The 24,319-nt window shown below is 43.5% G+C and overlaps 1 protein-coding gene across 1 annotated transcript in view; it reads right to left on the reverse strand.

Annotated features, from left to right (window-relative positions):
- Positions 1–389: 389 nt before the first annotated feature.
- NPAS3 (neuronal PAS domain protein 3) overlaps positions 390–24,319 on the reverse strand; it is an 857,895-nt gene continuing 833,965 nt past the window's right edge. The window contains exons 10-12 of the mRNA XM_049612915.1: positions 10,321–10,468; positions 6,669–6,793; positions 390–4,895 (exon numbers count right to left, since the gene is read on the reverse strand). Coding sequence (XP_049468872.1) covers positions 3,535–4,895; positions 6,669–6,793; positions 10,321–10,468 — 1,634 coding nt within the window. The 3' untranslated portion in view covers positions 390–3,534. The remainder of the gene's footprint in view (positions 4,896–6,668; positions 6,794–10,320; positions 10,469–24,319) is intronic.

Below are 24,319 nucleotides of genomic sequence, written 5' to 3' on the forward strand. Positions count from 1 at the left end.
TAATGTATGGAAACTGTCATCACTTACTGTGCATTAATCAAGAAAAAATGCACACTTGCCGTAGTGGTTAATGTGCAGGCCCGTTGTTCAGCTTTGATAATGTGCATAATAATGCTCGGTATGACAATGAGTTGGGGTAGCTGAAAATTTAGGATGGTTGCAAGTTTGGTGTAGTATTTGGATTAGCATCTTAATCTGTGCCTTGTCAACCTCATCATTACACAAGCCATGCATTTTTTTTTCCAAAACTAGCGAAAATATGGATGTATCTTTTTTTTAATCATTTTTTTAAAAAAATCAAGAGTAATGACCAAGGTACCTGCTTAAACAAATACTACCAGCATTCATTAGTTAGGATGGTTACATGTAAAAGAAATGATGCCAGATAGTAACAAATCCAAGAGAAGTTTATTATGAAAATGGCACCTGCGGATGAAAAAATTAAGTTACATAAAGACAACCATGTATGTGACATGTATGAGAATCTACAAAAGTATAAAAAGAACCCTGTTGTAAATGAAGTATGTACATTTCTGATTTGCAGCATTATCAATGGTCAATGAAAAAAAATGTTTCAAAATAAGCCAGGCACTCAGGAAGTTAGGTCCGGTTAGCTTCACACAAAACAAATGTACCATAGCTGTCGCTTTGTAATGTTTTAATTTTTCTTTTCATATATATTGTAGAGTTGGTAACACTGCTAAGATTTTTACGAACAGAATATCCCTTTCCCCATTATTCAGCTACTTGGCACCAGTCTCCTCATAAAAGTTTTCATATATTTGTACAAGAAATAGTTAAAAACACAGACACAGTCTTCACAGGTAATGAAGTGTTTTTTTTTCATTTTGTAATTTTAAACACTATGGATTTAGACAGCAGCTGTGATTATCTGTTAGTTTAAATCACCAGAAATCATTTTGACACAACACAGAAACATTTATAAAAGGAAAAAAAAAAAAACAAAACAGCTGTCTAGCTGTTCTTTGTAGCTGATAGGTGCATTCCTTTGATTGTTCGATAGCTAGAGTAGAGCTTCCAAAATTAATCTTTAAATATCATGACTGGCTTTCTTCACCTTCTAAACCTACTTAAATCCTTCAAGTAACGTCCCTATTAAAATTTGTGGCATTTCACGTCTTTTAGTTATTATTCCACAGTGATGTGGGCCCAACTCATGGAATCACAAAGGTCCTAGAGGAAACCACTCAACACAGTGATATTCAAAGGACAGCCGAATTACTCTATTAGCATTGCACACATAAACAAATATATATGACAAGTCTATATTCCGTTATCCCCTCCCCTGCTGTTTTAAAAAAAATGTTGGTTGACCTTTGAAATAATTTTCTGTCTCACTGGTAATTGCTTTATGTATTGCTCCATCAGCCAACCTGGAAGGAAACCAAAGAAAAGCACCCATTGCTTATATAGGTAGAGCACAAGGGACTCTGGGAATGTTAACAACTGAGGCTATATGGCATCAATTTATTTAATATATCTGAGCATTATTCTTCAGTGCTTTGCGTTGCACTCCAGAAGAAAAAAGTCATACCCAGAACTCCATTGTGGGAAAAAATGGCTCCATTAACCTTGAGCTAGTTAAGAGTCTTTTTATCTCTGAGAATGAAAAAGATTTTGGAGAAGGCGGGGAAAGGAGAGATGGGGGAGGGAGCAGGGGGAGACAAGAGAGGGAGGAAAAGAAAGGAAAGGTTGGGAGAATATACACCAGCAAAGCAACAGCAGGAATTTCAAAAAGTGAAACGGAAGATTCACAGACAGTAGAAGCAGCATAGGGTGACATTACAGAGGAAGGCCACCACACAAAAATCACTAACCCCCAAGAATCACTGATTCACTAGGACTGCAGGAATGGGACTGTACCACTCCGGACTAGAGATAGAGCACAGAGAAGACAAAGGACAAAACAACTACGTTAGCTTAGTATATACTGCATATAGAAACACACATTGAAATTGCAATGGGACTGACAGCCAAGGACACGTACACATTGCACACGTTACAGTTCTCACATCTGTTATTAGATGCCTTAACAAACAGCTGCCAAAAATGGAGTGGAAGAAGAATTTATACTCGACAGTCATTTGGAGTGTTTGACACTACACTGATTTCTGGCAACAAAGACAAAATAGGATATTTTTTTTCTTTTTCTTTTCTTTTTTTCCTTTTTTTCTTTTTTTTTCTTTTTTTCTTTTTAGTACTTAATGTGCGGTTTTCAGTTGCAGTTATGTTTGAAGCTTATTAACCCATTCTTTAGTTTTAAACCTTACCGGTTTCAACCTAGAAACAAGAGAACCAAAGGGGAAAAAAATTTCATGAAATCAAATCAGTCCCCTAAAAATGCAACCTTTTTTTTTTTTAGCAAGAAATGATAAAAAAAAAACAAAACAAAAACAAAGACATGTTAAATATCCTTTCCTTCTTTTACTCTGAAGTGTTACTGAAGTTGCAAAAATTAGACTCAGTTAGACTGAGAAAAGGGAAAAAAACAAAAAGCAAAACAAAAACCCAGACCAACAAAAGGCAGTATGTACCCAAACTGCTCCTCAAATCAGTTTGATTGAGTTTTCCAAAAGCCCCTTTAAAAAGGGCTTTACTGACCCATTAAATTTAATGTGAGGCTATGTTTGTTAGTTGGGAGGTAAAAAATTTTAAGTCCTGCAGCAAACGTTAATGAGGGCTTTGTCTTAACTAACCAAGGAGACTGCAGCAGCGGGACTCCAGACCAGGACAGAACACGTTATTATTATTATTTTTTTTTCCCCAAAACCCAGCCCAGGAGCTGCATTTTGTATGAAGACATTACAGATTAATAAATGATAGCACCATGGTTTTAGAAATTAAGTTAATGTTTCAGTAATTAACATTTAGTCCAACTTTTTTTTTTAAAACATTCTAGTCACAGGCCAGAAATTAAGTTTAAGAACCCAAATTATTTTTATGTGCAAGTAAGAAAATCTTAAAATCTTAACCATAAAAAGAGAATTAAATTCTGCATAAAATTCTAAAATACTATCCCCCCTATCTTTAAAGGAATTAGGAACCAAAACAAAAAACCACCCCATTTCATTTGACTTAGTCAAACAGGGCACATTGTTTATGCTTGTCTCTTTCAATCTTGATCATATCAAGATCTTTAGGAAGAAAAACCCAATGGTTGTCACTTGAGAAATCTCTTGACCACAAGACTGAGTATTCTATGGCAGAGGCATATACAACATTAAAGACATCTTAATAAAGATGCAAAAGGAAAGCAAAACAACCCAACACACATCTTAGAAGGAGACAAAATGGCAGGCAACTGGTCATCTGACTCTCGGAAGGCGAAAAATAAACATATCTTTACAGGAAAGAATAAGTCAAGTTAAAGAAAGAGGGGGTGGAATGGGGGCCGTCGTGGTGAGAGAGGACGCTGACCTGCTCGAATTCAAAGTGCTAGAATTAAAAGGTCTAAACGAAAACGCCGATCGACGATGCCTCCGGGCGGAGCCCTGGCCCGCGCTGGGCGGCGCCTCAGTCCTCCTTGCGCTCCAGAGTCTGTGCCGCGTGGATGCCGTTGCTGTAGACGGGGAAGGGCAGCGTGGAGAAGAGTCCCTCGGCCGTGGTGAACACGTTGCCGGCGGGCATCTGCGTCAGGCTGGCGGCGCTCACGGCGCCGCCGAACGGTCCCGACATGTTGAGCCGGTGCACGTGGTGGTAGAGCATCTCCATGGGCGTCTTGGGGTCGAGGCCGAAGCCGGGGCTGTTAACGTCCACGAAGTTAACAGCGTGCGCGTTGGGCAGCAGGTTGCCCTGCATGGCCAGGGTCACCTCTGCGGGCGCGTAGCGGATGGTGCCGGTGGTGTAGACCCTCTGCGCGGCCGTGCTCGTGGCGGCCAGGGTCCCCGTCACCCTGTGCACCAGCGGGAGCACGACGTTGCCCGCCTGCAACCTCTGCAGCGCCTCCAGGTCCCCAGTGTACAGCAAGGAGTTGGACGCGCTGGGGCCGCTCCCGCTGCCGCCGCCGCCGCCGCCACCACCGCCGCCCCCTGGGTGCTTGTCCCGTGGGGACGCCGAGAGGGGGGGCGACAGCGGGTCGGAGGCGACGGGGGCCAAGGCCGCAGTGGCCGAGGCGCCGAACTGAGTCTTGCGGGCGGCGGCGGCGCCGTCGGCGCCAGGCGGGGTGAGGACCGAGTCGGGGATGGCCACGTGCAGGCCCCCGCCGCCCCCGCCGCCCTGCGGGGACGGGAAGTGCTCCGAGCTGGGGGGCTTGGTCATGCTGTAGGGGGACTCGTTCCTGGAGATCTCCCGGTTGGGCGGGTAGTTCCAGATGCTGCTGTCGTTGTCGAAGTTGATGGGTTCCGAGATCTCCGTCTTGATCTTGAGCACCGAGGCACTGTTGGGGGAGGACAGCAGCCGCGGGGGCTCCACCAGGCCGGCGTCCAGGCCGCCGGGGCTCGACGCGCTGGACAGGCGCCGGCGGCTGGCGCTGCCGCCCTTCTGCCGTTTCCGCCTCTTCTTGCGCTTCTGGTGCTTGCTGGAGGCCTGCGCGCCCGCCTCGCCCGCGCTGTCCGAGTCCTTGGCGCTGTCCGACGTGAGCGACTCGCAGTTCTGCAGCCGCAGGTCCGACTCGCTCTCCACGTAGCGCTCCACCTTGATCTGCATGGGGCCCAGTGCGCCGAAGCCGTCCTCGCCCGCCTTGGGGTTCTCAAAGTCCGAGTGCTCGAAGCTGTCGTCGCTGTCGCGGCTGTCCGGGTTGCTGGAGCTGTGGCCGTCGTCGTTGCAGTTCATGTCGTTGTCGCAGGCGTTGCCCGACTTCTTCCGGTCGGGTTCCGGGTCTTCGCTGTTCTCGGACTGATTACCCTTCTCGTCGGACTTGGAGTTCTCGTTGTCCTCTGCGTGGGGCCAGTGGCCGGAGGTGGCGGCGGCGGGGGAGGAGAGACAAAAGACACCACATTAGCAGGGCAGCGTCCGCGTCGCACGTGCTGGAGGTGGGGGGCAGGGCTGGGGAGGTGTGTTGGCCCACCTGAGCTGTTCCACCACCTTTGCTACCTAAAAGCCTGGGCTTTCTCTCTCTGGAGGGCCTCGATTAGCTGGGCCTTTACTCAGAGTGTGGTTCATAGACCAGCGGCACTGCATCACCTGGATGCTTCTTTCAAATGCAGAATCCCAGCTTTCCACCCAGGCCTGCTGAATCAGATTCTGTATTTGAACGAGATCCCCCGGTGATTGTTTAGCACATTAACATTTGAGAAGTCCTGCAAAAATATTCAGGGAGTCAGGGTAAATAACCTGGAATAAGATGTCAGTGACACAGAAACATGATGGTATGCAAGGTGACTTTCTACGGACGTCGGCCCCTTCCGTTGGTGAATATTTGTTCATTATTGAAGACCACGCTCCCTATTCCTAAAGTTGTTTTTCTCTATAGCACTTAGCCATACAGGGAATCAGATGGTGCTTATTTTCATTTACTTTGATCTCTTCCTCCAACAAGAATACAGGCTCCACGGGGCAGGGGATTTTTGTCCTTTTTTTTTTTTTGAGTTTTTATTATGTTCCTGCTAAATACTATGTAAATAAGAAGCAGAGCCTGTCTATTCCAGAACTTCTGCCCTAGGAAAGAACTTTCAAATGAATGCAGTTTAGGATAGGAAAACAATCAAGATCCTCTGTGCTTTTCACCTCCTTCCACTTCCCTGAAGCTTTGTCTGGAGTAGAGGGATATGGGCTCACAGGCCTGGAGAGCAGGTGCCCTAAAGATGGGGGGGGCGGGGGTGGTGGGGAACCCTAGCCATCTGGCACATTATAGGGAGAATAGATTTTCCCAGTAACACAACTCAGAAGATTTAGGGACAATGCTGATTTTATAGCTGTGCTGTCATGATTTCGGATGCAGCCTGCACTAGAACTTGGGCAGATCACGTAACTACTTCATTTCCGTGGAAGACGGTGGGTTAGAAGAAGCTCAGGCTTCTTTGCAGCTGTAAAATTCTGTGAAGTTCTGTGCTCCTTGGCTCTAAGTGTGCCTGTGGAGCTGGGGTTGGGGGTTGGAGGAAAGGTACATTTTTAAATTAACTTTCTTGTGTTCCAAAGAGCTACTCAGGGTACTTTCCAAAGAGTCGTTTACCAATGTCATTAACTATCCTGCTTTGGAGGCTCAATCCCAGCTTGGGAAGCATGTGAATATTTCGGGCTCGAAGTTGCAGGCGGCCTTATAGGTAGCAGAGATCGTACTGCCTCTGCTTCAGGTAAAGAGGCCAAAGCTTACTATGGGATTAGGGCACAACTCCTTCTGTGTGGCCAGTGGAGGGCTGACATTGAGTGACTGCTAAATCAGTCTCTCTCTGTATGTTTTCGTGCATACAGGCATATTGGGATGCGTGAATTTATGTGTATAAATATATACCTTCACATACATATGCTTATATATACAATATATATGCGTGTATATATACCACATACATATATGTATACACACATCCATGTGTGCACATATGTATGTGGTGGTATACTGATATACATACCTATGTGTACAGAGAGTCTATCAACTTGATGTGACATATGTCTCTCTGAAATTTAACAGTTGCTCTGCCGTCTGGCCATTGCCCACCCCTCATGTTTGGATAGGCAAGCAGTCACTGCAGAACATGGAGAAGTAGTAATACCTGTAATACCTGAGGTATCTTTAGAGTCTGATTCAGAGTCAGATGTCTCCGAAGATTCTGAAGTTTTCTCTGGCAGATGGGGGAGCTGTGCGATATCCATGGGTGTGTCCTTGTACTCGGGGTTACTGCGGGGGAGGGAGGCATTTGTCAGGAGGGCAGACACCCATTCCGCATGGTTTGCTTTTGACCATCTTCTCCCCACTTCCTTGCCCCAAACTTATGGAGTTTAGAGAGTTTAAAAGACTGCACGTGAAATCATTTCTCTGCTCGTTATGGGACTTTGACAGGAGCTTGGATTTCATGTGCCGGGGTACAGCCGCACCCTGCTACAATGACTGAATACCCAAATGCTACAGGAAAGCCACTAAAAAGCTTTTAAATAATCAGGTAGCACTGGGGGCCAGGGAAGTGTGCCGCTTGACATCCCTCCCATCTAACACCCGGGCGGGGGGCGCGCGGCGGGGAAGGGAGGCTGAGAAGTACTCTCAACTATTCCTTCCTATACCTCCTGGTGTGCCCGATCTTCTCTTGGGCTCCTAATGAGTCCGTTGCCTCAGTTCCCTTGTCTTGGTTCCTTGATGGAGCTTCTCAGCTGTTGAGATGGCTCTAAAGCAACTGATGGGGGAGGTGGGGGGGGCGGTGCGCAGAGCCCTCGGCGCCTAATGATCTGACAGATGCACAGGTGCACCTTGGGATGCATGGATTATGGCTACTGAACTGTCAACACACCCATTACAATCACATTTTCAACTGCTCATGTGTACACCTGTGGCTTGTTAAGCTGGAACTCTGATTGCAGCGGGGAGAGTCCTAGTGTGAAAGAGGCCCTAACAGAATGGCTCTACCCCCATTTGCACAAATGTGTTTAATTCTTGTTCTATTTTTAATTCAGAAACAAGCCTCTTCTGGAAAAGAGAGTGTGTTCGGTCAGTTTGCGTTCATTATCTTCTAGAAATGCCACTTCAAGGCCAGCCCAGTGTGGGAGCAATGAGGGCTACTGTAATCTGAAGCCATAAGGAAAGCCTCTGGCCTCAAACTGGAAAATGCTGCTTCTACCCTCCATGATGGCCCAGCCAACCAGAGACTTACAATACAGGATTAAGGATTCATTTGTCAACCTCTAGTGAGATTGCTGTATTGAAGAGTCACTGTTTCAGTAACCACTAAAACTGCCAGTCGCTGGGAGGGTTAATTCACTAAGATGGATCATCAGGCATTTACTCCTTAGTGTGAATTAGCTTCAGTAGCAGAGTTTTCTGTAGATAATCAGATGAGGCTAATGGTGGGAAGGTGGCCTTGGCACTTAGGCCGTCTCTGAACACTCTGGAGTCTGTAATTCTACCAACATGTGAGGGAATAGGAACAAGACTGGCGGAGCAGTCATTTCAGAACAGGGAAGGACCCAGAAGTGAGGGATTCTGAGAAGGAAGAGGTGGCCTGAAAATACTGCTCAGGGAAGAACAAAGAACAGGAATGTGGGAAAGAAAAACAAACTTCAGTGAGCTGCTCTTTTGCTGATATGCAACAGTTGCTATTTTGCCAAGGCCAAGTGCTTTTCTTCTAGATCTTTAGTCTCTAGAAGTGATACCAATGAATGGCAGACATGGTGGGAGTTTTCTCTGCTAAAGCCCATCCATATTGATCTCCTTTGGTCCAGATGCCTTGGGGCTTCCCAAGTCACTTGTCCCTCAACTTGCAGCCTTTCATTATTGAACTCAGGGTGAGTCTTGAGGTCAGCCGGGAGCTGTCTACCATGTCTGAGATTGAGGCTCTTGAGCCTGAAAACTGGTCTTGGGTACCCAAACTGCTTCCTTCCTTTCCCTATGGAAGTAGACGGACTAGAATCACCAAACACTTAGGTGCTCGTATCATTTGATCCCAGGCTAGATCAGTGGTGTGGATCCACAACTGCACGGACTGACACCTCCTTAACCCTTCTCATTCCCTCCATTTGGGGGCAGAGTAGTCATGAGATGGATGAGGCAGTAAGAAAGATCCAGATGGAAAGATATCTCCCTGAACCAGAGTGACAAGCATGTAGATTACTTTAGTAACCTATGTTACATCAGCATGGGGGACAGGTACCTTGTAGTCCGTGGTGCCCCTGTTACTACTGTCTGATTTTTAATAATAATGGGTCTCCTTGGCACAACACCATTTCTGGCTAGCAAAAGAATGTTAATGCCACAATACCTTATTCTATTTTCTCTTTGGCATGTGAGGTTTTTTTTTTTTTTTTTTTTTTTATATAACCTTCTGCATTACACATAGCCACTGTTCTGTAAACCTCTTTGTAAAACCCATCTTGAGCATATCACAAACACAGGGGAAAGCGTGCATGAAAATCAGGCCTCAGAGAAAGCCACATGAAATACACATACTTGGGCCTTTAGAGAGAATTAATGTAGAGTAAAAGAGGTCAAAAAAGGAAAGAGAAAGTAGATAAATGAAGACTCTTTTAAGTGGCGCACATTAAGGCCCTCTCTAGAGCTATAATCATTAGTGTCTGATTGATATGCTATTGGTAGCAAGCACATTCATGCCTTCAAGTCATTGCCCTCGTACGTGAACACGCTCTGAAGGGTCAGCGTGCTGACGAGCCACAGTTGCCAGCATCTCGGCTCCATTTGGCTGTCTCAAAGAAAAATGGGATTCAGGTACTCCCTGTCTAGATTATCAGCCAAAGGGCACCAACTTCCATTCATAAGACCGATCAGAGGCTTTCCTACTCGGACCGCGTGTGGGTCCTGCTTGGTGGCTTTAAAGCCAAGAGAAGCTCCAAACTGGAAAGACAGTAGTGGGAGGGAGCCAGGCCTAGCATTCTAATAACCTCAGGACAGGATTGGTGGAGAACCTCCCAGAAATCTTGCTGCCCAAAGCAGACCCCCCCGGGGCCATTGCCCTCCGTTTTCTTTTTGCTAGTTTGACTCCAAAGGCAAAAGTAGATGAGGAAGGAGGGAGAAATGGGGTTGTAGACTAGAATTCAGGAAGCTGTTGAGCCTGGCTTCATTCGTGGATGTAAACGCGAGGGCACATTAAAATAGCAGTGAAGGGGGGGATCACACAGCATTAGGCAAAAGGAGAGCGCCTTTGTTTATATACTGATATTGCCTTGATTCTGGCAAAGCAGCTCACTTTGCTTACCAAAACTTGAATGCCCCAGGGAATCAGATGCTATGTAATCTGTGTAAGGCTTCAAAGGGATGGAATATAGGAGGCAAATAGTGAACCCTGTCACTTCTTCCCCATGCCCTTTTGCTTAATCTTCTCAAGGATGGGAATGCATGAATGTAGGTTCATGTGGTGGGGAGAAGGTGGTGCTTTCTTGAATGCTTCATCTGTAGGCAAAAGTCTGCATTTGTTTTTTCTTCTAGCCTGAACATTTGTGGGGAAACCAAAGCAATGTCTGTAGAGCTGCCCAAATGTTGACAGACCAAGAATTACTGATAATTTTGTGACTCTGCCCCGGAAGTCCCCTCCAACATAGCTCTGATCTTTGCATATGTCTTTGAATCTTGTGGAAAGAAAAAGCAGAATTTCCACATAATTCCACACCAGATACTGCCAAAAGATAATAAAACATGTCAGCTATTAACCACGGGCTGCATATTTTATAACTGACACAGAAATGAAAAAGAATTAGAAAATATACCTAAGAAGATAATTCACCCAGATGATATTCTTCTCATTTGCGTTCTTGGCATTAATAGCTATGGTGGCACTAGACTGTATCCAAATATATCCTCCATTCTTCTGCATCCAACGATAGTACTTCGTCACACACTGGCCCTTATTCAGCACTGGGGGAAGAAAACAAAACAAATGGAAGGCATTGTGTATTAGGACTGGGACCAAATGATAATCATCCCGGTAAAACCGCCAGCTCAGAAAGGGGAGGTCCTGCACTAATCCAGGGGTGCCCTTCTGTATGCTTAATGTATAATGCCATTAGTAGGACAAATAAAATCAACAATTCAGTGGAGCGAGGGTTACTAGCATTTGTAGCAAGACTTTATTCCATTTTGGGCAGCCATGGTGTGAAGGAAAGAATAAAGGGACTACAAATCTTGTTGGCTCACAGAATACCTAATGTGGTGTGGATATTGTCAATGGGTTTGACGTCAGACACTAACAAAGGAAAATTTGTATGTGATTTATTCATAGCTGCGAGGTAGATCTCTTTGAGATTCCAGATATTTGAATGGTTCCGAAGATGCTTCACCCCTGTCTTTGATCATTTCACCTCAGTGCAAGCAATATCAACCAGTGTACTCACACATCTGTTCCTTTTGATCTTGTCTAGCAGAATTTATAGTCCATGTATGAACAAAATTTACATTGGTCAGTCAGGGGAAATTCTGGTGGGACTTTCCTGAATGTTGGGACGAAATAAATTCCCCTACCAAGTCAGAGAGAAGCACTAGCCTAAGGGAGGCACAGAATTGACTTGGCTAGAGCCAAACAGAGTGACAGCTCCACACAGGCTCTGAAATATGGCCCCAAATGAAGGAACAAGTAAAAACAATCAGTAATGTGAACCGGTGCCATTAAATACCCACTGAAGGAGAGCTTTAAAATGCAGATGTTAAAAATGATACTTTAACCAAAATCTTGCCAAGTTGAAATTGACTTGATTTGTATCTGGGTACTCCTGAGCTAGTAAAAGGGGAAAGTGCAGTAAATCATCCCCAGAAATAAAGTGCTATGGAAAGGAATGGTTTAAAAGGATGCCGGAAACGTGCAAAACCTGCTGTTATTACTTGGCTAGGAATCTCAGCAACTCCACACCCCCGAAAAAGCGCGCCAGCTGGTTGGCCACTAGAGGGCAGTGTGCACTCGTCCACGTTGCCCACTTTTTGGCATGTCCTTGTCTCCGTCTGCTAAAATGAAAAACCTCTAACTGCTGTAATAAATTTGGCTAAATTAGCTGCTAAATGGTTATCTCAAGTAATATGTATTTGCATTAATCATCTTGCTCTAAACCAGAACAAGCCAGAGTCCTAAAGACGTAGTAAATTCATATTGTCCATTTAATTACGGCTAATAAGTGCTTCATATACAATAGTTTCATGAAGTACATTTTGATTTTTTTTTGGGGGGGGGGGGTTGGGTGGGTAAAGGGAAGTCACTTTGGAAAAGAGCTGTGTCTTAAGGCTGTTGAAGCTCATCCCGTCGTGTCTAAGCCATTCCTCCTGGCTCCAAAAGTGATCAAAAATCAACCTCCCCGTATTCTATCCATAAACATGTACACTTCGATGTTTTTCTCCCAGTCTCCCCTTTTCTCACAGTGCATTGAACGGGTGGTTGTAAAATTTAATAATTACGTCTTAACAGGTGCTTGAAAAAAGGTTTGCTTTGATGTGTGTTTCAAAAAGTGGCAAGCACTATTCTGAAACTATTCAACAGTTGAGGGTATTTTTAAGGCCCGGAACTGTCACACCTTCTCTTGGTGGCGGGGCTCCACAGGTAGCATTGTACTCTCCTCGTGTCGGCAATTGTAAGTTCTGCCATTCTGCATGCATGGCTTCCCAGGCTACAAAACTGCGTGGTGAAGCTGAAAGCAGTGAAATACTAACTCTGCCATACAGCTCTTCTGTCAAACCATTGTTGCATGCAACAAGATGTGCTTTTATTCAAATCCTCTCAACCTGGTTAACTATTAATAGAGGAATGACGGGTTATGAAATTCTGCCCACTATTTTCACGGAGAAAAACTTCTAGCACCCCAGTCAGCGGTTGGTGCATAATTCTATCTGCTGTGTATCTGGAGAAAGGAAGAATTTCAAAGGGTTCTAGGATTGTTGACAAGGGAAAGAGACTAAGGAGCCCCTTTCTAGAATCCCATGAAGAAAACACTGAGGTGGTAGGCCGGAGAAGCCCAGCCCGTCTGGGGATTGCGGTCTGGAATGTGACCCTACATAGGCAAAATTAAAAAATTATCCCCAGAACCAGACTACAGTGCACAGAAAGGGGGGCAGAGTGAGAAAGGAATTGTAAAGTTAAATGAGAATTGGCAGGATCCACATAAAGATTACCCCCACCGCCATTCCTTATAATACCTTCTCTTACTTAAAAACAAACAAACGAAATCTCAGTTCTGAAATGCACAGCCAGCAAAACATCTGCCTCCTTGGTGGGTTCCACGTACATGCCGTGAAGGGGGCTGAAAGACTGATGAGAGGGTGTCGTCTTTTGGAGCGAAGGCAATAGGACGCTGGGTCTGATTAAAGTGCATCTGTTTCCTGAGAATAAACACAAATATACTAGGGCCCATGAATCCATTAATGCAGCCTTCTTCATCACCCAGGCCAAGGGCTGTCTAGCAAAGAGAGGAGATCGAACTCAGAGAGGCAGGCTTGGTAGGTCTTCATGTGTGGAAGTGGTTGTGGAAGGACTGACGGGGAAGGGTGGGTGCCCCCTCAGGCTCCTTGGGAAGTCAGGCAGCTCCGTGAGTGCCTTCATTTGCTGTGGTGAACACCCCAAAGCAGGTCCAGGAGCCCCTCGTGGTCGACTGAAGAAAAAAAGTTTGACCTAATCCGTTCACTTGCCCTGGGCCAGCCTGACAAAACCAGTCCTGAGAGGTAAAGGTCCATTCTGGCCTGGACACAGATTATGACTGTTTCCTGAAGATGAGTGTTTTCTGAATGAGACCTCTGTGTGTCAGTGGGAAGCTAGATAGTGAGCGATAGGGCACTGAGTTAGCTTCCACTATAGCAGGAAATGTTGACCAAAATATTGCCCTAGTTGTTTTTGTTGTCCAGGAGGTCCCATAAAAAGAAATATCGATGGAATTTTGCTTCCTTTAAAATGAACAAGGAGGGGCGCCTGGGTGGCTCAGTCGGTTAAGCGGCTGACTTCGGCTCAGGTCATGATCTCGCACTCCGTGAGTTCGAGCCCCGCGTCGGGCTCTGTGCTGACAGCTCAGAGCCTGGAGCCTGTTTCAGATTCTGTGTCTCCCTCTCTCTGACCCTCCCCCGTTCATGCTCTGTCTCTCTCTGTCTCAAAAATAAATAAATGTTAAAAAAAATTAATTGTTAAAAAAAAATGAACAAGGAGTAATTTTTGCTTGGGGCTCCAGAATATAAATTTATGACTTTGGGATGAAGCTTCTTTCTTTAAAAAAAAAAAAAATCTTACTGGCAAATCAGTTGGATCATTCCAGCTGCGCCAGAGGCAGGATCTGACAGCTTTTTCTGAGCTCATGTGGTCCTAATCAGCTCAAGAAGAAAAGCCACCTTGGTGCCAGTTTGAAAGAGATTTTTAGTTTGTAATACATTAGACAACTTGAAAAACACAAAAACTTTTTCACTTCTCTTTAATCCAAGGGCTGTTTTTATTTGTGAGTTTTAGCTTTAGATAACTGAGAAAAATGAGAGAATGTTTGTATCAGGTTATTTCCTGAAATCCCTTTTGTGGGGAAAATCCAAAGAGCGCATGATGTAAGTTACTTGATATGGAAGTCCTTAAAAAAAGAGCTAATTGTCCCTTGAAAAGAGATACACGCTCAACAGACCAAAGACCTGAGGAGTAAATTCATAACACTGTGCTCAAACTATAAAGAGAAGAAGCACAGAGAGAAAGAAAATTTATTTACGTGGATCATAGTTTTCATTTTATACCATGATATGGTCTGAGTACTTTTAACACATAACCTGGCATCTGCCCTTTGATTTATCCCAAAGTTTGCTTTTGCTAGAGCAGCCTGTGTGTCGCTCACTGGATTCACTGATCACATCTCTAGATGTGATTCACTTACAACATCTCTAGAATTATGTCTTTAAAGTTGTACCAGAGGAACCGGTTTTTCTTTAAGGATCTCAAAACATCTCAATGGCCTTTTCTGAGCTCTTAAAAGGTAATCATGAAGATGCGGGGAGGATGGGTGCAGTTTTTCCCAGGTTCGCTTGCAATCTCGAATGTTCCCGGGCATAATTTGGAGCGCCTCTGCTACCACGCGAGAACTTGTTTCTTTTACTCTGAAGTCTAGGGCAGAACCAATCATTCTCAGTAGCTGTTGCTCTGAGGAGAACCAAGAAGCGGTCATCCGCACCCCCCCACCTTCCAGGCCAAAGGTGCCTGTGAGTTATAGACTGTGCTCTTCAGAGGACAGAGGTGAGCCCCACATTTGTGACAAGACTGTAACAAAAGAGACTTAGCTCCTCCTGGTTGAACTGCTGCAATCCTGCTTGGTTGGCAATTTTCGGCTATTAGTGTCCAAATATCACCCACCCCTAACGGTGAAGGGAGTGGCAAATACAGTTTAATCAAAAGAAAACTGCAGAGAACTTCCATTTTAGGACACGTGACCTGTTGTGTCAAACACACGCTTCCCCCTTCCCCTCCCCCAAAGGCTGGATGCTCAGTTTTATTGAATATTGTTCAAAAATGTCACCTGGTCTCTTGGTTTGAGCTTCGTGGCAGGCGTGCAAGAAATGGTTGCGCTTGTGGAGGAAAACTCCTCTCCCCGCTAAACCTGACGGACTCTTGCTGAAGCGCACATCCATGGCTCAGCACACAGTCACCAAACAGAGGGATTTCAGTTTTCCTTGGGAAAACTTTGTCCACAGAAATAGACTGATGATTGAAAGGACATAAAGGAAGCCTGTGTCTGTGGCAGGAACATAATTCTGTTAGTAAATCAAAACAAATCAGTACAAGTTTGCCTTCAGAAATATGGAGAAAAAAAGAGAACATGGTCCCTTCCTGTTGGGCTGTTCTACCAAATCAAAGCCAAAGATTCTAAATAGTGAGTTACTTGTGTCTTAAAAAGAAGGAAGCAGTCTAATTCGGTTTGAAGAGGAGATGAACACATATCAAAAGCGGTCTTTTAGCGAAGTGTCTCACAAAAGGACATTTTAGGGGTTTGCATATGCATTAAAAAGCTGCAATACTTGGCGTATTCAGGTAAGTATAGAATAAATAGGAAATGGTGAGATCATCGGAGATTGCACACTTCACATTCACACAGCTGAACAAAGAGCTTCATTATCGTCATGGCGATATGAGGACGCATCTGCGGCGCCATTCACCCCTCCTGGAGGTACCTTCATCAGTGGCTGCAGAAAATGGAGAAGGGGTGCCTTCTCTCAGGAACTCCAGTGTTATTTCTGAATTCACTAATATGGAGGGTGTGCAAGTAAGGGGGTGTGTGCGCTAGAATCACACTTTCGACTTAACACCCACAGTTGGGTGCTTAGCTGTAGCCACTGGTTTTCTTTCTACATTCACAAAACTGGCAGATGAAACATGAAAAAGAATACTGACTCTTTAATCTCTGCTTCTCCACCTAAGGCCCAAGGCAGGCTGACAGGGAACTTCATTCTGGAAACAGGACTTTTTTTTTTTTTTTTTTAAAATTCTGGATTACTTTTTCCTCTGCTTTTGAAAACTGTGGGCTATAGGGGGATGAACCTGACATAGACTTAAAACAGGAACAAGTTTCTTTATCTAAAAGTTATAGTCCTTGATGCTTACAGGAAGGTCATTTTCAAAACCCACAGGAGAAACAGCATTAGAGGCAGAAACTGTGCATGAAGCGCTTTATTTACTTGCAACACAGACCGTTTTTCATTTGGAACTGCTCATAGGATCAACCAAGGCTTTGATGCTGTGCAGACTTTCCTATAGATTTTGCAATTAGTGAGTTAGATGTCTTAAATAGCAGGCATCCACAAATTGGTTTTCAGTGTGTGTGTGTGTGTGTGTGTGTGTGTGTGTGTGTGTGTGTTGTGAATCTCTGTGCTGAGCAATATTTGGTAAAGTTTAATGATATTTGGTACTTAACGTGAGTTACGAGCTTGAGGACAGAAGACCTGTGGATGTTCCGTGAATGACGATGCATCATCTATGGATTTTCCCCCTAATACACTAATGACAGGCCCTGCTTGAGTTGCTATCTGTGTGATTTATAACCTCAGAAGAGGTTTTTTCCTATACCACTGCCAATTGATAGATTTTTATTAACTGTTAATATTGAATCATGCAGAGAAAACTTTTCATTGATTTAGGACGTGTCAATTTGTTAAGTTTAAAAAATAAATTCTCCTTTTTCTTCATGATAATGTACTGAATTGGAGACCAAGCCTTTTAAACACTGATGGTATCGTGTTCTAGGACAGGAAAAATCAAAGTGATGGTTGGCATGAGTGACATTTGAGATCTCAGATTTTTTTTCAAGCTTGCTTTCAGTTCAGCCAGAGTTTCTGTACCACTCATTCCTGCCCTTCTTGACCTAAAATAGTCAGGGACGGTATTTCTTAGCCCTTATACTTAAAATTTTTTTTTTGGTGGGGATTTGCTATATAAAGGGAAACAGTGAACTCTTGAGCATGGAAATAAGAAAAATTTACAGCTAGGAAATGAAGGAAATGGTGGATTTAATTCACTCACTCAATACTCCTTTGAGTGCCTACTCTGTGCGAGGCACTGGGGGATCTCAAAGTAAGCAAAATTAGGTGCTGGCCCTGTCCCCCTTTTAGCCTCAGTCACGGTAATTCCATTTCCTTACCAGTGATTGGTTCAGGTTTGGAATACAGTGAGACCCACAGGGAGGTCTCTCTCTTGTTGGGAATTAATGGGAAAGTTTTCTTTATTCTGAAAAAAGGACTTACCTCAATGTGCCTTTCTATGGGAGACAGATACTTGGCATTTTCACTAAGAAACTTAAAACCGTGGTCACTCTTAGGGCAAGTGGTATGGGGGTCTGACCTGGTCTGGGTGAATCTTTTACCTCCCTTTAAAAATGAAGTATTGGCAAGGTTAAGCTGGAATGTAGGCAGAACTAAAAAAAGGTAAAAGGATGAGGTTGGATCTTAGATTTATTTTATGTCTCTTGTGGACCCTGTGTTTCTGGATGGGGTTGTTTTACGAAGCGCACTAAACATCTTGAACAAGAGATAGATGAGTAGTGAGGCATAGGTACACAGAAACCAATGTTTGGTAAAAACAGGAGTATTTAAAGGAGCCCAGACAAGTTTCATTTGTTCACCTGTGGTGTAGATTTTCAGAAACCGAGATACTTGGTTGTGAAAACGTTACAGATGCTCCCCTGTAGCAGGCATCGTTGACTGTCCACTGGACAGCTATTCTTTTTTTTTTTTTCCCCAGTGTTATTTAGAAATAATGGACGTACATCCCTGTGTGAGTTTAAACACACAGCATGATGGTTTGATTTACATAGATTATGAAACAATGATTTCAACAGGATCAGCTAACATTCATCTTCTCATATAGGTAAAATAAGAAGAGAAAGAGGGAGAAAGGAAAGCAATGTGCTCCTTTTGAACTCATAAGATTTACTCCTGACAACTTTCCTCTAGCTCCTGCAGCAGTCATCATGTTGCATATTGAATGGCTTTTCTACCACTTGTCTCCCAAGTCCCAGTGGGGACGAACTTTGATTGTTTAAACCAGTCATGGCAATTCCATCTGGTGGGTGACTCCGGCATGGGCATTTGATGAAATGCTGGACAATGAGACATAAGGGGGCTCCTCTCTCCTGGAGGGCCTCTAAGAGTATTTTCTTTCAAGAATGAACACAAAATAGTGACTGACCCTTTCCTGACTTTGGACATTGTCTTGTGGGGAACTGGTGATGGGCAGTGCCACAGCTGTCTTTGGGTCATGAAGAGAAACTTGAGACGATTACAGAGAAAGCTGAACTCATTTTTGCCTGGGTTTTCTGTTACTTGTAACTGGATACATTCTAGTTGATGTGCCCCACCAAAAATTCTAGGAAGCCAGAGGGGATGTGGAGTTCATAAAGAGGTTCAAATGACCTGATCCTTAGTTAACACTAAATTAATGTAAAAACCATTGTAATGTTTATTTTTGAGAGAAAGAGAGAGACAGAGCGCAAGCAGGGGAGGGGCAGAGAGAGAGGGAGACACAGAATCCGAAGCAGGCTCCAGGCTCTGAGCTGTCAGCACAGAGCCCGACGTGGGGCTCGAACCCACAAACTGTGAGATCATGACCTGAGCTGAAGTCTGGCGCTCAACCGAGTGAGCCACCCAGGTGCCCCAATGTAAAAACCATTGTATGCTAAACACTTACACAAATTAAATCCTTATGTCACTCATTTGTGTTCAACAAGGAAAAGTTTGAGGTTTTCTGAGATAGTCAAGGTATCATTAAATCAACATTTTAAGGAAAGTAGTTATAACACATATAATGGGGGGTGGGGGGGGAGGGGGCACCTGGGTGGTGCTTGGGTGGCTCAGTTGGTTAAGCATCCAACTTTGGCTCAGGTTATGATCTCATAGTCCTTGAGCCCGTTTCACATTCTCCCTCTCTCTCTCTCTCTCTCTCTCTTTCTCTCTCCCCCCCCCCCCACCTCTTGTGTACCCACACCCCCCTCTCTCTCAAAAAACAAACATTAAAAAATTTAAAATAATTAAAACTTATAATGGCATCTTGTTCTTCATTTTGTATAAAGTACAAGAAGTAATGGAATTCATCTTATTTAGGTTGATTTAGGTTAAAATGGATGTTTTAGAAGTTTGTTTTTTTTTCTGAATGTGTTTTATAAGAGCAATGGGTCATTTTCTCTCAAATATCACGTGTTTCCTTTTATGATAATAAAAGCTACTAATTGAAATAGTAATAAGGAAAAGCCCAAGGATCCATGTTAGGATTTCATTAGAATAGATGAGTCCAATTGAAGTTCTGGCTTACTTCCTGGGCAGAGAGGAAAGATCGTGTGTGGTATCATTCTGTGTCCTTTTCTTTCTTTCTTTTTTAACGTTTATTTATTTTTTGAGAGACAGAGACAGAGTATGAGCTGGGAAGGGGACAGAGAGAGAAGGGGAGTCACAGATGCCGAAGCAGGCTCCAGGCTCCAAGCTGTCACCACAGAGCCTGATGCGGGGCTCGATCCCATGAACTATGAGATCATGACCTGAGCTGAAGTTGGCTGCCTAACTGACTGAGCCACCCAGGCACCCCATTCTGTGTCCTTTTCTATGCTCTGGAATGTCCCCGACCCTACACCTCTGCCCATCTGCCACCTTGGCTTCTTGCCATCTTCTTTGAAGTTCCAGGGAAGATATGCTACCTCTAGAACTTCTCGTCCTCCCTTCCTGCCCCCCATCTCTGGGGTTTCAGTGTTTTGTTTATACTTCTCAATAGGAGTGCCTTGGTGGCTCAGTCGGTTGAGTGTCCAACTTCGACTTCGACTGTCATGATCTCACGGTTCGTGGGTTCAAGCCATGCGTCAGGCTCTGTGTTGACAGCTCAGTGCCTGGAGCCTGCTTCAGATTCTCTGTCTTCCCCTCTCTCTGCCCCTCCCCCACTCATGCTCTGTCTCTCCCTCTTTCTCTCTCTCTCAAAAATAAACAAACATTAAAATAAGATAAAAAAATATACATCTCAATAGTCCTCATTTTACGCCACCTTTCCAAAATTGGTTGTTTTCATGCTATGGTCCCTACTAGTATGTAAGCTCCCTGAAGGTAGAGACCACATCTTAGTTATTTTTGAAACCTTACTGCAATACCACAAAGCTATACAGTAAGTACTCAGAGATTTTAGATGAACTTGAACAGGGAAAATTTTTGTATTCACATGTGCAACAAGCACATGGAAAAAATGTTAACCTGGGGAAAAAACTGAAGACCTCCTTTTGCTTACATGTTGACGATTACTTCCATTTATACTCTCTTGAATATCAGTGGAGAAGGCTAATACCTGACATCTTTGTAAAGAAGTCCTTCTCTTTATCAAGTAATCACATACTTGTTTCATTTGAGCACTGACCGAGATACCCTCGGTAGCCAATTCCCTACTTCTATTTTACTGTTATTCACAAGATTCAGCCAACTGAAGAGGAAAATGAAGCCATTAAGATTGTTAGTCAATTTGTATTTACTTCATGTAAGACAAGAATGCCTTCTAAATGCTGGTATAGTCCATCCTTCTCAAACGTTAACCTGAATGGGAGTCCACTGGGGATCTTGCTCACTGCAGATGAGGATTCAGTTAGCTGGGGGTAGGCCTGAAATTCTGTATTTCTATAAACGCAGGGACCAAGGACACTCAGCTGATAGGCCCTTGCTGATCTCTGTTCTCTGCCTGCCTTTAGACTGGAAAAGCCAAAATCCATACTTCCTCAAAAAGAAAAAAAATAAAAAGACATAAAATAATACTGGCAATTCACTTCTACATAAAAACCTGACTTTATTTCTTCTCCATGTGAGCATCTTTTTTGGTTAATGGACAGGCACACGACGTGGGCTGACTTGGCTTCTGAAAAAAGTCTGACACGGTAGCTATTACATATATTTCTTTTCATGGGCATTTCCATATTCATACGGAAGAAGAGGAAAAACTCATTTGCTTTGGGAAAAAGTCCAACCAATGATCAGGTTGCAGCTAAATCCCTGAAGGCCCAGCCCCGAAAAAGGCTAAGATCGAAAGATGAAAAAAAAAGTCCCCTGTGCTATTTGCACTCGGCCCACCCACCAAACTTTGTGCCTTCCTTTCTCCCTTCATTGCAGCTTCCTTTACTGTGTGCAATGGCTGCATACCCAAATCAACAATTAAATTCCCCCTTTGTTTGCGTGGCAGATGACAAATGCATGGAGGACATCTTGTGTTTCCGAGGCAGGCAGGGCACTTACTTTGATTGATGCTCGGTTGTGGAAAAAAATGAGCTGGGAAGGAATTACAATGGAGGGCCTGCAGACTGGAAGGGGATATACTAATTAGTCCTGCATTAAGCAGTCGGCTTGCATTTGGCGATGAGACGCCTTCAGGAGGGAAGCGTAGGGGTTATTGATGCAAAACAGCATGCATTGCATTATGCCAGGTAGCTGTGTATTACTTTTGTTAAGAAGGATAAAATTTTGTAATTGTGGGGCGCCTGGATGGCGCAGTCGGTTAAGCGTCCGACTTCAGCCAGGTCACGATCTCGAGGTCCGTGAGTTCGAGCCCCGCGTCAGGCTCTGGGCTGATGGCTCGGAGCCTGGAGCCTGTTTCCGATTCTGTGTCTCCCTCTCTCTCTGCCCCTCCCCCATTCATGCTCTGTCTCTCTCTGTCCCAAAAATAAATAAAAAAAGTTGAAAAAAAAATTAAAAAAAAAATTTTGTAATTGAGAAATAAATGCTTAGGCTACTGTATTTTTTTTTCTTTTTTAACATCCTCCAAATATATTGGGCAGCCCATCCTTTTGTAATTCTACGAGATCTTGTAGACAAGGCAGAAGTCCTTCTTTCTTTGTGAAATAACTCTTACAGAGTTTCTTCATCCTGGTTAAGGTTCTAGGAAGGGAAAACTGCTACCAGTTCTATACTTTCTGGCTCCTTTTCTCTAAAGTCCCACAGCTGCAGAGCCCTGAGCCTTGCTAGTGGAGCACGACATTGTAAAGGGAAGTTTCTCTCTGCCACTCTTTCCAGGTTTTAGAAACATTGCTGATTTGACCTGGAAAGGACCCTAGGGGTATCTCAAGACAAATTCAGCAACTTCTATAGACAGAAGGCTGGACTAAAAGGGACGAAAGAGAGATGCAAAATATGTTTCTCTGTTCGGTTTAGCATTTGTGGTTTGCCCTTCTATTTTGGGCTAAAGGCAGGGCGAGAGTAGTAGATGGCTGCACTAGCTAACCGGGATCTGGGACTCCAGGGAGACCTGACTGGTCATCTTCAGGCCAATACCTCCTGAGCAATGGAGAAGTGGAGAGTGTGATAGGCAAAGATGCTCAAATAATCGCTTATATGAGTAGTTTAAAATTCAAACCGTGGAATGGTGATTTGGTCAATTTGGCCTGGAGAATCAGTGAAATTGGGTTCAATGACTCCAGTAAGGTGGTGTAAGGAAAACAAATCAGAGGGGTCTTTGGTCACAGTGTGAAAGAAGAGGGCCTACAACTCCCTTGGTTTTAGAATCCCAGTAGGATTTCACTCACCCACCATGTTGGTAAGGATAATGCAATTCTTACTGATTGTTTATGTTGGAAGCTAGTGTGAACTATCGGGCCACTCATGTTAACTTGGTGGGAGAGTGAGTGGTCCGGAGTTCTTGGTTCAACTGATGAAAGTTGTCAATTCCTGATGGAGCTGAGATTCCCCTCTACTTTTCTTATTCTAGAGACAAGTTCATCTATGGATTTATAGATGCCTAAGCTAGGAGAAAGATATAAGTGATAAAAATAGCATTCTGAGTTCTCAAAGACTATTGAGTCTTTTATTTTAAAGTTTTATCTGTAAACCGGAGTGTAAGACAGATATCAAACTATCAGAAATATCAGATGGCTAAAACCTGCCTTTCATGCACAGAAACAGGAATTGTGCCAATAGCTCTAGGAAGAAAAGCTAAATAGTTAATGTAGTTTATTTTTTAACCACCCCTTTGTTTTAGAATTCTATCTTATTCCTGAGCCGATTCTCTGTCACCATGACCTTCTCCCGCCAAGAAGGTACAGTTGAGGCATCCTTCAGTAATAGCCTAGGGCTTTGGACGAGCAGGATACTGCACTGGCATTTTGCCTTTTCTTCCAATGTTTACACAACCAAGACTTATTACATGCTCTGTCATTTTGTTACTGGGCTGGCTTTGGTTTGAGAATTAGGTAAACATCAGACATTCCATCACACAATTTTAGACTCAATCTTACTTTATAATGATGTTAATGTTTATTGTACAAAGCAAGATGCATTTGTATATTTTAGCATTTTATTTCAGTCACAGAATGCAAAACCTGACATTGGCATCAGTTTGATTTGTGTGTGTGTGTGTGTGTGTGTGTGTGTGTGTGATTGAAGATATTAAGCACTACAAGAACGTTGAAATTTCAATCTGATTAGGATCAAAATTCTTCAGGATCAAAACACTCCTTTTCCTCCCCCTACAGTTTTACTAATTGTGTGCTACTTGACATTGTGGAGTTATTCCACAGCATGATAGCTAAATATGTGAAGTGTATTTTACTGTGCGGAATTATCAGCTCATTTTATTTGTTTTTCATGTGTTTGAGGTTATTAAAAGAACTTAAAATTAGAAGTCGTGTGTATGAGTTGAAAGAGTGAACTCAATCATTGTTAGTAGGCTAAATCATAAAGCAATAGCCAGTATGTCAATATCAAGTAATGAAAAAAAATCACAGAATTTAAAAGCATACCTTCTCTGTTTATTAGTTGGCAAGATACCAGAAAAATTAGGAGACTGGTACAATAGTGAATGGTGGAGTTGTTTATTTTCAGCACTCGCAAATTATTCTGGTTACTGAAAATGAGATAAAAGTAGATTGGAAAAGAATGGCATCAGACATATTTGTTGGAGACCTCTGCTTCATGGGAAGAAATGAATTGCCCTAGCTCACTGTTCCTGAGGAATTGTGTTTCTTCAAGCTGTAAATCAAATCCCAGAGAGATAGCATGACGTTTTCCAAATAATAACTGAGGATGACATAGTTCTTTTTTGTCAGCATCAGGTTTCTGAAGTTAGACCTCAATTAAGATTCCAAAATGAAAAAGCACCCTTCACCCCCCACACGCATGGTGCATGACAGTGTCCTAAAAACAGTATATTCATTTTTAAAGTCTGGATCTCTGGCATATATCAGTCCAAAAATATATCTATAGCCTCCTCCAAAGATCCTGATTTTTCTCCATTTTCTCTAAATTCCCAGCTACAAAGAACCTGATGTTTCTTTTCAGGAA

The sequence above is a fragment of the Panthera uncia genome (genome assembly GCF_023721935.1).
Source record: "Panthera uncia isolate 11264 chromosome B3 unlocalized genomic scaffold, Puncia_PCG_1.0 HiC_scaffold_1, whole genome shotgun sequence".
Classification (NCBI taxonomy): Eukaryota; Metazoa; Chordata; class Mammalia; order Carnivora; family Felidae; genus Panthera; species Panthera uncia.